Below are 19,097 nucleotides of genomic sequence, written 5' to 3' on the forward strand. Positions count from 1 at the left end.
GAATATTTCAGCTCTGTAGGTCCATACAATGCAAGTCAACAGGGTCCAAAGCTTTAAAGCACATAATGGCAGCATATAAGTAATCCATACGACACCAGTGATTCAATTCATGTCTTCAGAAGTGATATGATAGGTGTGGGTGAGACACCTATCATATTGAAATTCATTCACCTATTATCACCTATAAATCTACACTTTTAAACAGCCCTCCTAATCTCTCTTCTCTCCTAATGCCAAATGTACACTACACGACTTGCAGTCGTCACCCTGCGACTCACAGTCCGGTTTTTCGCGTGCTGGTGTGAACACTTCAGGACTGTAGTGTATGAACTACTCGACCATTCGTCCCCGACTGAGGCTATGTGTACATTAAACGCAAAAGAGTAAAAGACAAGAGAGAAAGCGCTATAAAACCAGAGCACAGTTTCTCTTAATATTCCCAAACAGTACATTTAGAGCAGAATTCTGAGTTGTTTTAATGCAGTACATGTAACTAAGCTTCTAGTGTGCGTGCTGCTCATTTCTGTGTCCCTATTGTATATGTGCATGCATTCGCTTTTTAAAATGTTCACATCGTATGCTTATTTCCCTTTATATCCACTCGGCCGTTACAGCTTCCTTTAAGCATCGTCCCGTTTCAAATGGATGGCTAAAAATGCATCTTAAAATTAAGATAACGAAATTCATTCACAAACTCGTGCAGTTTATTCTTGATAACATCTCAAAAAACATGAAAGAACAGCTCTCGCCTGTTTTCGCGCTTTATTGGCACCATTTGCAAAGGAAATAAATAATAAAAACGGTTGAAAATGGGAGATGTGGATTTTCAATTTTTTTTGTGTTCTGCTACCCAAATCTTGCTCTCCTCTTTCAACAAACATGAAAGAACAGTTCGCGCCAGTTTTTGCTATTTGCAAACGCTTGAGTCATGTGGTGTACACTAGGCTTACGAGTTCTTTTATCTTTGGTGATTCGCATTCTTCCTGCATATCGCCACCTACTGGGCAGAGAGGAGAATTTATAGTAAAAAAAAAATATTGATTTGTTTCTTACCCACACCTGTCATAGTGCTTCTGAAGACATGGATTGTACCACTGGAGGTAAAATTAACTTGCATTGTATGGACCTTCAGAGGTGAGATATTCTTCTAAAAAAAGTGTTTTTGAGCAGAATAAAGAAAGTCACACACATCTGGGATGGAATGAGGGTGAGTAAATGATGAGAGAACTTTAATTTTTGGGTGATGAACTACACCTGGTTAATAGTTAATGCAAATATGGCTCAGAAAAGTGACGTTAGTTCTGAAAAAAAAATAAAAATAAAAAAAATAAATGCTAGCATAATTTGTTTACAGATACCAGTTGGTTTAAGATTGTGTATCTAATTTGATTGGACAATGAGTGCTGAAGTGTCCTTTAACAAACTCTGCATGCCTCACAACATTGTAACTAAACTACTTTTGCTGGCGGGGTAAAAATAAACAAAATAGCTCACAATATTGTGCCTGAAATGTCAGTTATGACATATTTTCTTCTTCAACTAATACAATGAAATTCTACATTTTAAATGTGACATAAGTGTCCAATTAGTTTTGGAGCCACTGTATAAAGCACCCATGATGCGAAAAATGCTGTCCAGATAGGCAGTTCTCTAGGGGTTGACATTTCTTTGTGTTCATTTCTTCATATCAACACTAGAGAGCGCTATTGTTTCTAAAATAGTTGTTTTAATATGACAGCTGTTCAGCGTTACAGTAAAAACACGGAAGAATGAATAACATATATTTATTTTTATACATAATTAGGCTATGTATTTTACATTGTCTTTTACAGTAAGACAGAATACATTGGGACATTTTTACAGAGTGCACGACTTTATCTTTAAGAAAACGTACTGCGGTGTTGCATGATACAGTGACAGTGATGACTACCTATTTCACATACCATGGTATTACCTTTAGTATGTCCAAAACACACTACCGATTTGTGAGGAAAACATGAAGACATGCAAAACAGATGCAAATGAGACATACGAGAGGATAATGTATTTTCAAATACGTCATGGCATACGCAATTATTATTTTAAATGTTAATGCGTATTACTTAAGCAAGTGTATTAAAATACACACGCTCTGGTTTCGTTAGGATAATGACAGGTCTGTGTTTGGGGGCGTGGCTTATCTTAATTAATTCACTCTTCTGTCCAATCACCGTTTAATTGGGAGGTGTTCAACCGATCAAGGCGCTTGCCCGGGCACGGAGACTGTAACTCGGTCCGGAATTGAGCGCAGAATGATGACAGTCCCAACGCAGACCTTAGACAAGGAATAACTCACTTTCACCTCTGTCATTTGGTGAACCGAACCAATTTTACTTGCAGAAACAAACCCAGGTGCAACTTCAGACCCTGCGCCCTTTGTGAACAGTTGCGCAAAGACGGACAGGTCGAAAACGCATTTGACAGCTCGCCAACTGGACATTGGAGTGGACATGTGAAGAAATGGATATTCATCCCGTTCATCTGATCAAGATGCGATCTGATATCATCATCTTTCTCATCCTCACTACTGTTGTTATTCCCCAGTGCGCCTCGCAGTCAGGTAAGTGTCCAAGTCCCATGCGTAAAAGTGCTTATCCATCCGTCACATCACATTTACTGAAACAATGCGTGTTCTGGTGATGAATGTCATTTACATAAATTAACACATCCCAATGTAATCCGCATTATTAAACCAGTTAAGTCGCAGTGAACGTCTATTCTCACTCAGGTTGGGCATCGTACAACAAAACTCTAAGTGCCCAAATGACATACATTTTTTTTTACCTTATAAGAACCTGCGCAATTCATGCTGCTGCTTTTATGTAAGGTTGCTAATGAATCCTTACTGATCAAAAAATATTACAGCAGTCATCATGTATTTGTTGTTAGGGAAGTTTGACATCAGAAATCCACGAATGACAAAATTAGTGCTTGAAGTCAGTGTTTCACAATTGCGCATTTTGCACATTATTGCACACCTAACGGCGAACAAAGTCTTTATCTCTTGAAATGGTCTTGTTTCTGCACTGTTATTTGAAGTGTGAATGGGCAGAGTAAGTTGTGTCTTTTCCTCTCCACACGATGGTGGCAGTCAACCGAGAAACAGCAGGACAGCCGAAGCGCAGAGCCGCGCGTTTTTACGCATCTGCCCTCATGATGACTGCGGAAGCGCCTTGAACCTTTCTGAATTCGCACATTATTTATTCATTTAATTATTTTTCATGCGCAGTTCGAGTCTGGCTGGGCTATTCAAAGTTATCATTCCTTTAAAAAAAAAGTATACGACCACATGAAAATTCCCCAAAAGTAAAAAGTATTATTTAAAAGTGATATGAATATAAAACGGGCGGACTATAATGATTAAAAAAATATAAGAAACCTTCCTGCTTTAATAATAATAATAATTAGTAGTAGTAGTAATAATAATAATAATAATTGTTATTATTGTATTATTATTATTATTATTATTATTATTAAAGCAGGAAAGCACTCAAAATTGATAGATAAAACATTTGCAGATTTTAAAAAGTGATATTATGGTTCTATTTGGAAACTTCTCATTTATTTTATACATTTTACACTATTTTATTCATAAATAACTCTCTGTAATGTCTCATATTTTCTCTCTCCATAAAACATCTGACAACCTTCACTATTGCCTTGCGAGAGTTCACAAATGTCAGATTTAACAAAAGGTTATTTCTAGGAATCTTGCTGTCACAGATGCTTCCATACAGCATAAAGTTCAAGTTTCAAAGGGCACTCTTGAACTCTTTTGAAGAAAGTTGGAACTGATTAATAAATTAATAATAAACAAATGAGAGAGTCCTTTTGCGGTCTCCTCTCAAGGTTACTGCACTTCCAAAATATCCACACATGGAATATTTATAAGCTAATTTACAAGCTTGTTCCAAACCAGAACAAGTGGTGGTGGTGGCGGCATAGTGGACTAAAGCACTGAACTGGTAATCTGAAGGTTGTTGGTTCAATCCCTACAGCCACCACCATTGTGTCCTTGAGCAAGGCACTTAACTCCAGGTTGCTCCAGGGGGATTGTCCCTGTAATAAGGGCACTGTAAGTCACTTTGGATAAAAGCATCTGCCAAATGCATACATGTAAACTATCTGACTTGTGCAGACTCTATAGTGCATAATATAACTTTTTTTTTTTTTAATCACTGATATCATGTTGCTTGAACTCATTTCAAAAAGTTATGTAAAATTGTACATTTGTTCTGCATTAATTGTTCATTGTTTTTCTAGCCTGTGTTTGTGGAAAGTCATATTTTATAACGTGTCCTTTAAATACTTCTCATTTATGCATCAGCTCACACCTCAGTTGAGAGCCATATGGCACTGCATTTGACCTAAGCTTCCATCTGACATTTAAGCTTGATAGAAAAATTACTGCTGGTCGACCTGAGAATATGATCAAATTATTAATCATCTTCAACCCAAATTAAGTTTGGTTGGAGAGTTCATGCAAGCTGGAGGAGTGAGAATATTTCTTGTTAATTAATCTGGTCACTGCTCTGATGTCTATATGTGAACTTTTCAGTGAACAGAAAAAGTATCTTGCTACCGAAGGAAGTGCTGTTCTAATATTAAGATGTCTCAAAGGTGATACACACTTTCTATATTCATCCGAAGAATTCCCTTTAGAGGTAACACAGTAATTATTCACACATCTGGTAGTTTGATTATAGGTATCAAGATGTTATTTACACTGCAACTCTTCAGGATAATTATATTTTAAACATGCATAAAACTCAAAATATTGGCATGAAATGGGACAAATGCATTATATGTTGAGTCGATAATTTTGTTTAATCGCGATTAATTGCACACATTTTTTTTTGCAGTTAATCGCGATTAATCGCAGATTTTAAAAGTGCTGAAATTTGACTCTAAATATACTTCTTTTCTTGTCAAAATGCATTTATTTTCATCTTAGGAAAGAAAACAAAACAATATGTAACAATATCATGTTTTATTAACATTTTCCAAACAAAGCCTTCCAACATAGAAGTGCCCTAAAATAACACCAATTCAAGTAACATTAAATGTTTCCCAAAGTCTAAGTGGGAGTTTGACTAATTGAAAGAACTAGTTCCCACATAGGTTGCATATTCATTGCAATGGGCATTACATCACTTAAACTGTCATCCTCCACAATATTAATCTGCTGGTAGACTATGGCTATCCACTTTGTTACAGCAATCGTGAAGCTGCATTCATGATTCGTGCCAGAGTGTCAACGGCAGAGCCCAGCGTCACATTGAAAAGCACTTGCACACAAATCGTCTCATTCTGCGTTTTGGTGATAATTAAGACTTTACGTGCTTCTGTGGTGATTAAAATGCGCCTTACTTAAACTGAAAAATACTTGATTTCTATCACAAGTCCCATCGCATTGAAGTAATTCTGACAGCTGTAGTTGAGATATATGAAGCAAAGTTCTGGGTAGATATGTAATTACGTAACAGATAATTAATTTGACTCCTTCCTTAGTTTGTAAAAACTAGCAAAAATGCACCTACAATGGAAGTCTATGGGGCAAGAAATTGTGGAGGGTTTAAAAAGGTGCTTGTGAATTTTGTGTTTTTGTTAAAGCATTTTTTTCTTTCAACAATGTTGTTAATTGAGCTGTAAAGTTATCTAAATCACTCTTATGGTAGGGACTACTTTTCTAGGCTGTGTTATCAATGTAAGTCCTTTAAGTGGATTTTCTCTTTGTAAATAGCCCCTTCCTGTTAGGTTAGTAGTGATTTTATCATTCTAGTCCCATGTTAACACATACAATGCTTAAATCTTGTGGCTATACTTGCAAAATCATGTGCTTTTTAATGGTTATCCTGGTGCAAGGCCTGGCCCCATTGACATCTGTTGTAAGTGTATTACTGTAAACTGAAGTTTTGTTTGTTTTTAAAGCTGAGGGATGAGTCTAAAGTATTTTCTGCCAAACTTGAATTGAACCTGGAACATTCCTTCAGAACTACTTTCTCTTTTTCTCATAAAAACCGTGAAGACTTGAACTTGTTGTGTCCACTATTATATTAGACAACATTCACCTCTCTTTTCATCAGCATTTGACTGTGGTGCCATTTTGGCCTTTGGCCAATGTGTCCAAAACAGTCAGAAAACGTATTTTTCTATTCAGCTGAGCTCATGCTGAGCTCAGTCTCTCAGCCAAAACAAATGGTTGACTGCTATTTTAACATCTTTTTTTTCTCCCTGGCACTTAAGAAAGAACGACATCTTTGACTTCCTGAATCTCGGGTGCGAAGTAAACCAATAAAGCTTGTTGTAATCCACAAACTCACCATTTTTTCTTTTAAGCAAAGGCAGAAAGGCATAGAAAGCTGAGCGGATTTTCTTTTCAGTGGCTGTAGGGTTTGTTTCTCTACCACTTGTAATTCCTCTCAGAAAACAAATGCCTGCAGGCCTCTTTATGTAGGACAGGGTAGCCAATACCCCACAACTCCTCCCCTATCTGAGTCTTTCAGGCTTGCTTTCACCCTCCCTCTACTTTTCACCTGGCAATGTGCCCTCACAGTCAGCTGTAATTCTAGTCCTCTGCTCATCCTGTGTGTGTTGCAGCCACACATTTCTTATTGCGCTTTAGCTGAAAGGGCGTGATTGTTGGTTATACAGGTGTTTAGGTGCAATAAGCAGGTTTATCATTGTCTTGCCAAGCAGTGAATATCAGAGAACCCGCTGGGAATTCTTAAACAGAGATAAAGTATGTCGCATTGCCCTTGTGGTGAAATAGCTCTGCAATAACTGCAGTTCTCCAATGGAATTATTTAAAGTTAAAGTTTGCTATATCTTTAATGCACTACTGATCCGTATGATGAAACTCTGCTTTAAATAATTCCTTTTAGAAAAAAATGTGAGTGGTGCTTGCACGTGCAAACCTCTGGTGCTTGGGTATTGTGGGTGCTTGCCAGGGCATTGCTATGTGGTTGATATTGGTTAGTAGAGCATTGCTATGCAGTTGCTACATGTAGGTAGTTGCTAAAGGAGTTCAAGATGGCGGCGAGAATGGCTGCTGCATTGCGAGCTCCGCCCCAGTATTGCAGTTTTTTGTTTGTTTGTTTGGACTTTAAATACCTCAATGCCGACCCGCTGTATTCAAACACGAAAGCGGAGCCCTTTGTCTGGGCAGCCCGGCTGCGGAAACATAGCCGGAAAAGGGGAAGGAGAGCCGGTGTTCTCGTCAGACTAAGACGTCACACAAATTGACCCCCGCTACCCAGCATTCTACTGGCAAATGTTCAGTCTCTAGACAACAAGCTCTGCGAGCTGAGAGCGCAGATCTCTTTCCAATGAGAGACGAGGGACTGCTGCATTATCTGCCTTACAGAAACTTGGATGTCTCCAGAGATTCCAGACTCAGATATTGAACCCATTGGTTCTCCGTGCACCGAGCGGACAGAGCGAAAGACCTCTCTGGTAAAAGCAGAGGTGATGGTGTATGTTTTATGATCAACAAATCCTGGTGTGTTCAGAGGAACGTACATTCTATCAAGTCTTTCTGCTCTCCTGATCTGGAATTTCTCATGCTTCCGTGTCGACCATTCTGGCTACAGAGGGAATTCATAGCGGTCATTATCACAGCTGTGTACATCCTGCCACAAGCCGACACAGACCGGGCACTCAAGGAACTGTATGGGAGTATAACTGAGCAGGAAACTGCGCACCCTGAGGCCGCGTTCATTGTGACCGGGGACTTTAACAAAGGCAACTTCAGGTCAGTAGCACCTAAATAATACCAACACATCAGATTCAACAGACGAGGGGACCGGGTTTTGGTCCATTGCTACTCTCCCTTCCGGGATGGCTACAAATCCCTCCCCCACCCACCATTTGGCAAATTGGACCACTCTTCCGTTCTGCTTCTGCCTGCTTACAGGCAGAAACTGAAACAGGAAGCACCCGCCCTCAGAACGATCCAGTGCTGGTCGGACCAATCAGATTCTATGCTGCAGACTGTTTTGATCACGCAGACTGGGGGATGTTCCGGTCCAACTATGATGACGACATAGAGGTCTACGCTGAAACCGTAATGTGTTTCATCAGGAAGTGCATAGATGATGTAGTGCCAACCAAAAAAATACGGATCTACCCTAACCAGAAACCATGGATTAATAGTGCTGTTCATGCAGCACTTAATGCGTGAACCTTTTGCTTTTAATTCCAGGAACGTGGAGGAGAATAAACGAGCCAGTTATGCCATCCGCAAAACTATCAGAGCAGCCAAACACCAGTACAGGGACAAGATTGAAGGACAGTTCAACACCACTGACTCTAGAAGCATGTGGTAGGGAATTAATATCATCACGGACTTCAAAGGGAATAAAAGCTCCGCTGTGAACACCGCTGCCTCTCTTACGGATGAGCTTAATACTTTTTATGCTCGTTTAAAGGGAAATAACACTGCCCTCACGGAGAGAGCTCTCGCGGCCGAAGCTTCAGAGGTTAGTTCACTCTCCGTCTCTGTAGCGGATGTAACCTGATCCTTCCGACGGGTGAATATCCATAAAGCCGCGGGTCCGGACGGCATTCCAGGCCGCATCATCAGAGCGTGCACGAACCAACTGGCTGGTGTATTTATGGACATTTTCAACCTTTCCCTCTCCTTGTCTGTGGTCCCCACATACTTTAAAACATCCACCATTGTGCCTGTACCAAAGGAATCCAAAATGAGTGGCGTCATGTTGCTCTGACCCCCATCATCAGCATATGCTTTGAGAGGCTAATCAGAGATTACATCTGCTCTGTGACGCCTGCCTCACTGGACTCACTGCAGTTTGCATACCGCAACAACCGCTCCACTGATGATGCCGTTGCATCTACACTACACACTGCTCTCTCCCACCTGGAAAAAAGGAACACATATGTGAGAATGCTGTTTGTAGACTACAGCTCAGCATTCAACACCATAGTGCTCTCCAAGCTTGATGTGAAACTCTGGGCTCTGGGCTTAAACAGCTCGCTGTGCAGCTGGAAACTGGACTTCCTGTCAAGCAGATGCCAGGTGGTTAGAATGGGCAGCAACATCTCCTCATCACTGACCCTCAACACTGGAGCCCTGCAGGGCTGTGTTCTCGGCCCACTCCTGTATTCCCTGTACACACATGACTGTGTGGCAACACATAGCTCCATCATTAAGTTTGCTGATGATACGACGGTGGTAGGTCTGATCACTGACAATGATTAAACAGCCTATAGAGAGGAGGTGCACACTCTGACACGCTGGTGTCAGGAGCACAACCTCTCTGTAAAGGGGGTTAGAGGGAAAGGAGGCGGCGAGAACCGGCTTGACAATATAAAAAATAGTTTAACACTAAACTTAAACAAAACACACAAACATAAACACATACAGGGCAGCTGCCCATAGTTCTCTCTCTCTAACTGCTGTCTCCGGTCGCCTTTATCCCTCACTCGCCTCATCAGGCTGATTGGGGTCCAAGCATGCGTCATCCCGGCCCGGACCTACCCTCCTCCGCGCTGCACTCCTCCCTGGGTTGCCTCAGGCCAGCACTTCCGTACCCACCTGCCGGCGGGTCATCCCTGCCTTCTTCGACCTGGGAGACAGGAGGAAAAAAATAATAAAACGGGAGGGAAAGGAATACACGGAGCGACAGCGAGAGAGAGAGAAAAAAGAAACTCACTCACCGGTTCTCTGATGCGCCATCGCGTGGTCCTCGATCACTCCTCCACCCTCTCAGGCGGACGACAGCCGCTCCTCCCCTGGCGGACCGGAATCAAACAGTGGACATAATGCCCCTCCACATTTCTGCCATCACATGGGGACACTCCTCCGCCCCTGGCAACGGCCCTACCGCTCCAGGCGGTCGGGGAGTCGATTCCGTCCTCCCGTCGCGGACGGCGGTCTTTATCTGTTACTTGATGGTTATTCCACTTGACCTTTTTAAAGCCCCCCCCCCCCCATTCATACCATAACTTGCCAGAATGTTTTAATTTCACTATTTCCATTGTTTTTGATGATAATTCTCATTAGCATAACAGTCATCACTTTACTGTATTACTGTATTTACATTTAAATCAGCAGAAATGAAAGGCATTACCAAAGGAGTACCACTATGATGTAAAAATACTTTAAAAATGTTAATAATATATTATATATATAATATAAAATATGTCATACAACGTCACAATGTAAAATATCTTCATGGCCCTAAAATTGGCTTCAATTTCTATGTGCTAAATATAATTTCTTATATGTTTCTTTTGATTTTGGAGTAAAATATAACCAGGATTTTCTTGACAAGTTTTCTTGAGAACCACCCATATTACAATAAAGTGATTTTGCTGGAAATTTAATAAAAAGAAAAAAAAAGAAAAAGGATTGACATAACAAATAATAATAATAATGTGATAATGCCTGTTTTTGCATAAAACTGTGAATTAAATACTTTACAAATGAAACCATGAAATCAAAATTAACATGTACAGTCACTGTAAAACAGCCAATATTTGCACAACTCTGATTGCACAACTGAATTAATTTAGTGCAAGAAGTTGCAACATTGATCAGCAAATGCAAACAGCTAAATTCTGCTTTGCGTTATGCCTAAAACCCCTAAGACGTTTTTCTCCATCTTGACTCGCTTGGGATGCATTCCGCTCTATTATTATGTATTTTCTGAATACTCCATGTTTCTTCTCCACATATGTATCTTAATAACTTCCGATGTGTCAACGGTATAGTAAAATCTCTACCAGTTTTCACATTTCTACTGTCGCACCATTTAAACGTCTTTTGCTCACATAAATCTATCATATGTCTTCATAAGACATGGAATATAGTACACAAGTCATATGGACTACTCATATGGACTACCTGATCACTATATACTTTCGATGTATGGAAAAGAGCTGCATGACTGAAAATTAAAACGTCTTTATTTGTGTTGCATGGCGAAAAGAAAGTCAGAATGACATAAGGGTGAGTAAATGGTGACAGAATTATCATTTTTGGGGAAACTATTCTTTTTTTAAAGACGGAACAAACACTCTCATATTCACATTTGTTAAATCCAGTCCCTCTGTTCTTACTTTAATAACTCAAGCAGGGTTGAAAAACAATCCCTTGGGGCGAGGTGAAACAATGGCGGATTTGTTACAAAAGGAGAAACCGAGGGAGCGAGAGCGCAAAAGACTAATTTTAGCTGTCAAGTTCAGGCGACGGGGAATATGGTGTCTGTGTGTGGCTGAGTTGACAGGGCAATGGTTGCCCACCCCCACCTCGCCGCCTGAGTACCATCGTAACTTTCACAAGCCCTAGTCAGGCCAATTAATCACATTGTCTCTGAGGATATGGTGTGTGTGTGCGCAGCATCAGGGTGTGTAAAGGATAAGAGAGAGAAAGAGAGTAATTTTTAAATAACTTGTGATGTGATTCGCTTTTTTTTTTCTCCCCTTTTTCTCCTCATTTTGGAATGCCCAATTTCCAATGTGCTCTAAGTCCTTGTTTGTGGCATAGTGACTCGCCTCAATCCGGGTGGCGGAGTACGAATTTCAGTTGCTTCCGCGTCTGAGACTGTCAATCCATGCATCTTATCATGTGGCTTGTTGAGCATGTTACTGCGGAGACGAAGCGCTTGTGGAGGCTTCACGCTATTCTCCGCCGCATCCACACACAACTCACTAAGCGCCCCACCGAGAGCGAACCACATTATAGTGACCACGAGGAGGTTACCCCATGTGACTCTACACTCCCTAGCAACCAGGCCAATTTGGTTGCTGAGGAGACCTGGCTGGAGTCACTCAGCACGCCCTGGATTCAAACTCATGACTCCAGGGGTGATAGTCAGCGTCTTTACTCGCTGAGCTACCCAGGCCCCCGTGATTCGCAGGCATTGATCTTAAATGCAAGACTGACTGTTTGATGTAGTTCATGATAGAGTTCCTGACATTTCCAGTGGAAGAAAAAGATTTTAGCGTGTTCTGTATCCTACAATAGATTAAGACTGACGTAAATCAAAGCACAGTGTGAGAGACATTATTCTGAAGATCTGTTCTGAAACACTAGAGTCTTTTTGAGAAGCAGTTCAGAAAAAATCTTCATTTGATCTACTTTTAAATGCATTGCTGTGTATTAAAAAATAAATAAAAAAAAATTAGATATTAAAGAAATCTCATTGGTGATTTTTCTCTCCTATCTGTCAAATGTTTGAGGCAGGATTTTTGCCTGGGGAATGAATGAACCCAGACAACCTAAAAAAGCCACAACACAGCTGCAACAAACCTTTGATTTCATCAGCAATGTGTGTGTGAGTTCAGTGGAATATGCATTCCCCAATCCAGTCTCACAATAGAAATGTTGTTCTAGCGACATTTCCCAGTGTGCTAGCAAAACGTCTCTCAGTGAACATTTTGAACTTATTTCATAAGTCAGTATGATAATCAAAATTGCGCTATTTACTTTCTTGATCCAAATTCCTGGCTTTATTGTGCACGAATCATCGTTACACTTTTTTCTAAAGAAAAAAGCTTGTTTTTGTAATCATCAATCAAAATGTTTAAAAAAATATCTTGCTCCCTCTAAAACGGCTTTCATTTTCGGATGACATCACCAAGCCCTGTTATTTTTCAACCCCTACTCTCTACACTGTAAACCCTAATGTTGTCATTACTGGAAAAAAAGTTGTGTTAATTAAATATTACTTGAAATGTCAAGTGTTGGGCTTATAACCATAGGTGGTGGGTGAACGAACTGCAGGGTAAGCCCCCCCAATCCTCATCCAGCCTTACACATGCTCTGCCTATGCTTATAACTCAAATATCTATGCTCCTTGAACTTATTTATCTTAAAAATCAATAAACTTTGGACCCTGTTAATTCTACCTTTGTTCCCTTATGACTCTGTACACTTGACATTGCGTTTGGTGACACATACTGGGAGTGTCCTTCCACACGATCTAGTTAAAACCTCTCTACAGTAACACCAATATTCTAATATTGGCTATGGTGTTTGAGCCCCACCCTTTTAGGCACAAAGCTGCCTGCTATAAAAACAGGCGGCAAAACACCATTCCTCAGAAGTTTCTTCCTTCAAGACAGCAATTCATCTCTCATCTAGAAGCCCTCTACTGCTTCGCCATTGACTACACGAGTCAGCAGGCAGGATCTTCACAGCAACGAGATGACTCTCCGCTCCGCTGCAGTGCTCCGGCGAACATCACTCCGACTCGCCGTTTGACGCTTCACTGGTGAACGGGCCACTTCAGCATCCTGATTCCCCGCAGAGTTTCGGCAGGAGTTGTGTATCCTTATAAGCACTGTATATTGATATGTGTGCACGCAAGCCGTGGCCCGAACGGAAGCAGCCGTATCAGCGCACGCCCCGTGCCGGCTGAAAAAAACCCCCATGCAGCAAAAGTGCTCTTGACGAGCACAGTCCTTTGAAGCAGAATGCAGAGCTTGCTGTTCCCTCTGGGTCTGCTCTGAAGAAGGCTCGATTGGAGACACACAACACTGTTCCCCATCTCCCCACTGTTGTTTGTCAGAAAAGGAATATTGCTGTTCACAATATTGTTCAAAATGTTGTTTCTGTGTCTCACATTCATATGAATGCAATAAAAAATACAATGAATGCAAAAAAGAATACAGCGCTCGTTGCACATGCACAAGACACTCACACATTCTCAATAAAGAACTCTTTTCCTCTTCAAAGCCCACACACTGTGCATAACTGCTTCCCACTGGCAAGCGGCACATTATATCATACAATGAGTAAACCAAATTGCCCTCTGTCCCGTTATGCTGACGTGTGGCGAGCCCTTACGGGTATTTCAGATTGGGTGCTAAAAACGATCAAACATCGGTATACGATCCAATTTGCCACGCTCGTCATTTAACTGCAGCAGCAACAAGTGAGCATTAACTTCTGATATGCCTTGTGTCCGTTTCTTTTGCACGGGCTTCATAGACCACGTAAATCTCTATCAATAGCCGTCCAATGACAGACCGTCTTACATCTCCTTTGAGTGGGACGTGTGACGGGTTGTGTCTTAAAACGAAAGTTCATTGGTTGCTCCCACGTGTCAACTGTCCAATGGCTTTTTTAAACTCGATTGTCAAATGGATAAAGAAAAGCCAAAGTAAAATTAAAAAGAATAGCCATTAGTAAATAGATGAAGAAAAATGCTAATTAAAAGGTGCATTTAAAAATGACTTATTAATGTGCTATTTAATTATTACATTTAATTGCATTTTAAACATGAATTAAATACACAATTTATTAATGCACAATTTCATTGTTAAACATAATTACATTTTTATGTGAATTAAATAAACACATTTAAATGTGTCTATTTATTTGTCCATTTATAAACGGGTTTATTTATTCACATTTTTATCTTCAAATTAATAGATTGATCTATTTCTTCATTCTTTTTTAACAGGCATTCCGTGGCTTCCATAATCCTGCACCTACTCAAGTACTTAAAAAAAATCCTTATCTGCTATCATTACACCTATTACACACCTACTCAGTAGATCCCTTGCCTCTGGGATAGTATCACTGGAACTAAAAATGGCTGTAGTTACACTTGTGCTCAAGAAACAATCTCTTGATTCATCAGTATTGAGTAACTACAGGCCAGTCTCCAACCTCCCTTTTGTAGCAAAAGTGCTGGAGAAGGTGGTTGCTTCTCAGTTAGAGGCATACCTAGTCAACAATAATCTTCACAAACCCTTTCAATCTGGTTTTTGCACACTCCACAGCACTGAGACTGATCTCTTGAGTGTAGTAAATGACCTTCTAATGTCATCTAACTCAGGAGTCCTCAATATACTAGTCCTTCTCGATCTTAGTGCGGCCTTTGACACTGTCTGTCACAATCTACTCCTCTATCATTTATCCACCATTGGTATCACAGACACCGCCCTCCCATGGCTGGAGTCCTACCTTAGGGATAGGCAGCAATTGGCAGAAACTGTTCCTGTTTCAAGAGGTGTACCTCAAGGTTCTGTTCTCGGTCCTCTTCTATTTTTAATTTATATGCTTTCCTTAGGTCAGATTATATGGCAACATGGCCTAAGATTCCATTGTTATGCTGATGACACGCAAATCTACATCAGTTCTCAATCTATTTCTGTATTCCCACCTCCCTCCGTAACCCATGGCATTCATAGTCTAAAAAAGTGGATGGATTAAAACATTTTGATATTGAACCCTGATAAGAATGAAATCCTGCTAGTTGGCCCCAAACATCTTATTTCTACTCAATTTGATCTCCGTTCAGATATTGATGGTGTTTTGGTTAGGCCTTCATCTACTGTCTATAATTTGGGAGTGATATTTGACTCTTACCTCTGTTTTGAAGCTCACATTAACCACCTTATCAAGTCCTCGCTTTTCCATCTACGAAATACTGCTCGTCTTTGCTCCTCCCTTAGCTGTAAGGATGCAGAAACTGTTATCCATGTATTTATTACCTCCCGCCTATATTGCAACTCTCTTCTAATTGGTCTACCAACTAAATTACTTCAACGTTTACAACTTGTAGAGAACTCAGCTGCACATGTTTTTACACACACCAGCAAATCAGCCCATATTACAGCACTACTGCATCAACTGCACTGGCTCCCTTTTTCCTACCACATACAGTTTAAAATCCTTATTTTAGTTTTCAGAGCTTGTCACGGTTTAGCACCATCATATCTAAATTAGTTGCTTCACTCATACACCCCTGTGAGCAACCTCAGATCATCAGGTGCCAAATTACTCACAATTCCTAAGTTTAGATTGTCATCTATGTGTGGGAGTTCCTTTAGTGTCAGTGCACCAAACCTCTGGAACCTTCCGCAACATCTCTGTGAAATTTCAACCCTTCAGATCTTCAAAACTCAATTGAAAATGAATTTCTTTACACTCTGCTTTTCAAATGTTTCTTGCCCTTAACACTATAGTAGTGTTTTCCTTCATCTCTTCTTCTCATAATCTAATTTCATTGTCTCATGTGCTCAGTTCAGCATCTCATTCATAATTTTTATTTGCATTGCTGTTTTGTTTTGTTTTGTTCTCCCTGTCTGTATTTTGTTTTACTTTTTGTATTATTCCTTGTTTTATTTGTTTTGTTGATTTTGTACTTCTCTTTATATTTGCATTTTGTGTCTGTTTCCTCTGTTTACACTTTTTCTTTGTTGTTTCTTTTCTCTTTTGTGAAGCGACCTTGAGGTCTCGAAAGGCGCTATATAAATAAAACGTATTATTATTATTATTATTAAACCGGGCTTGTGGACACAGACTTTCTAAACCGTTTATTTGTGTTGTTGGCAGTAGTAGCGCCTGCGCATGCAGCACAAAATGGAATGGGACATCTGTTTACTGTCAGCACAACACGATGCGCTGCAATGGATGCTTCCATGGTAGACAGCATCACTGATTATAATGGGTTCTGTTGACTCTCGCGACAGGGTGTGAGTTGTTAACAGTTGTGCTTGAGATGAACAGTTTAATAAATTCAGATGCAATGTGTTGGATGTGCGTTATGTGTAACCTCTGAAATAGTTTTATAATGTTGTGGAGCTTGTTAATTCCCTTCAGATTGAGTTTCAAATATGGCTGAATTTTAGGGACTGCACGATGTAAGCCAATCAGAACAGTGGGCATTTACGTAGAAGTTTTAAGGAGGCACTTAGAACAAAACCGAGCATTTCAGACAGAGGGCCAGAGACAGGGTGGAAAATTATCATATATTGCTAAATTATGACTGTTTTAATGCAAGAAATTATCTAAATTATCTAAATATTATTACTAAAATTATCAGTGGACTTCAGGGAAGATAACAATACTAAAAAAGAGCATTTCATGACGCAACATATGGTAGTAGCTAGAACAATATGTTCATACATTTTTAATGATAGCACTGTATGAGTTGCATTAAGTTGTTAGATTGCTGTTTAGTTGGAACGTTTGAATTGAACATGCAAGCTAACATACTGTAATACAACATGCATATTAGCAATTAGCGAGCTAACATATGTGATACAACTTGATGAAAGTCATATATAAAAGGTAACAGGCAGCCAAATTGACAGAAATGTTAATTTAATAAGATTAATAATGAATTAACACTTAAATGTAGTATTAACCAGAATGTTATGTAATATTTATAAGCAGAAGAGTTCTCATTAAGAATACAACCAAATCTTGGTTATTAACGGATGTCTTTGCAGGCAGTGGGTGTGAGTGTATTTTTTACACAATCATGGATGCAAAAATTTCAAAACCTGGTCTCATAGAATCACGTTGCTAAATTATTTTTACACGGCTCGATAATCAGGTCATAATTTTCATGAGGTCATGCTGTAAATTCCATGCAAAATATAGTTGCTGTAAATCATCGTGGTATCACACATACATGTTTAAGCTATTACAGTATGCATATCTTTGTATATTCACGTGTACAGAACATTCACACAATTGTTATTCATACATTCCGTACTGTTATGAACAATATTTTGACATACAGTTGTGCTCAAAAGTTTGCATACCCTGGCAGAAATTGTGAAATTTTGGCATTGATTTTGAAAAATCATGCAAAAAAAACCAAACTGTCTTTTATTTAAGGATAGTGATCATATGAAGCCATTTATTATCACATAGTTGTTTGGCTCCTTTTTAAATCATAATGATAACAGAAATCACCCAAATGGCCCTGATCAAAAGTTTACATACCCTTGAATGTTTGGCCTTGTTACAGACACACAAGGTGACAAGGTTTAAATGGCAATTAAAGGTTAATTTCCCACACCTGTGGCTTTTTAAATTGCAATTAGTGTCTGTGTATAAACAGTCAATGAGTTTGTTAGCTCTCACGTGGATGCACTGAGCAGGCTAGATACTGAGCCATGGGGAGCAGAAAAGAATTGACAAAAGACCTGCGTAACAAGGTAATGGAACTTTATAAAGATGGAAAAGGATATAAAAAGATATCCAAAGCCTTGAAAATGCCAGTCAGTACTGTTCAATCACTTATTAAGAAGTGGAAAATTCGGGGATCTCTTGATACCAAGCCACGGTCGACCAAGAAAGATTTCAGCCACAACTACCAGAAGAATTGTTCGGGATACAAAGAAAAACCCACAGGTAACCTCAGGAGAAATACAGGCTGCTCTTGAAAAAGATGGTGTGGTTGTTTCAAGGAGCACAATACGACGATACTTGAACAAAAATGAGCTGCATGGTCCAGTTGCCAGAAAGAAGCCAATGCCACAAAAAAGCCCGGTTACAATATGCCTGACAACACCTTGACACGCCTCATAGCTTCTGGCACACTGTAATTTGGAGTGACGAGACCAAAATAGAGCTTTATGGTCACAACCATAAGTGCTATGTTTGGAGAGGGGTCAACAAGTATTGTGCTCCTTGAAACGAGTGGTGATTTCTGTTATCATTATGATTTAAAAAGGAGCCAAACAACTATGTTTGTTTTTTTTTTTAAGACAGTTTTTCTTTCTTTTTTTTTGCATGATTAGTCATATTTTCAAACTCAATGCCAAAATTTCACAATTTCTGCCAGGGTATGCAAACTTTTGAGCACAACTGTATTTATTTTTAACTTATTCTGCATCACATTCAAACACATGATGACATCCGAAGATCCTTGACACTTAAATCTGTTAAAATTCAATGCAGTATTTGTCGGTGCAGCATGTCACAACAGTAATGTTTATTTTGTAATATTGGGCTGATTTGAATTAAACTGTCCATTGAAGATGTGAAATGTACTTTCTGGTATTTTTCTTTCCTCTAATGTACAAATAATCTGTCTTTTCTATGTGCACAAATGTATTTACAGTATGTGTGTGTGTGTAGTGTATAACAGAATGCGGATTGCTTAGGGGGCAAAACAAAAGTGAAGAAAATAACATAAAAAGTGGCCCGAAAGAATTTCGCTAATTAGTTAGGTGAATTAGCCGGAGAACAAAACAGAACAATAAGGAGAGCGGTCTCAATGTGGCGTGACAGTTCTCACTGGTGGCAGCGTGCTGCCTCATTATAGGTGGTATTAACAATA

The 19,097-nt window shown here is 39.7% G+C and overlaps 1 protein-coding gene across 1 annotated transcript in view; it reads left to right on the top strand.

Moving 5' to 3' along the window:
• Positions 1 to 2,296: 2,296 nt before the first annotated feature.
• LOC127444344 (receptor tyrosine-protein kinase erbB-4-like) overlaps positions 2,297 to 19,097 on the top strand; it is a 235,374-nt gene continuing 218,573 nt past the window's right edge. Inside the window, exon 1 of the mRNA XM_051703647.1 lies at positions 2,297 to 2,599. Within this exon, the coding sequence (XP_051559607.1) occupies positions 2,500 to 2,599 (100 nt within the window). The 5' untranslated portion in view covers positions 2,297 to 2,499. The remainder of the gene's footprint in view (positions 2,600 to 19,097) is intronic.

Source organism: Myxocyprinus asiaticus, chromosome 7 (genome assembly GCF_019703515.2).
Source record: "Myxocyprinus asiaticus isolate MX2 ecotype Aquarium Trade chromosome 7, UBuf_Myxa_2, whole genome shotgun sequence".
NCBI classification, from domain to species: Eukaryota; Metazoa; Chordata; class Actinopteri; order Cypriniformes; family Catostomidae; genus Myxocyprinus; species Myxocyprinus asiaticus.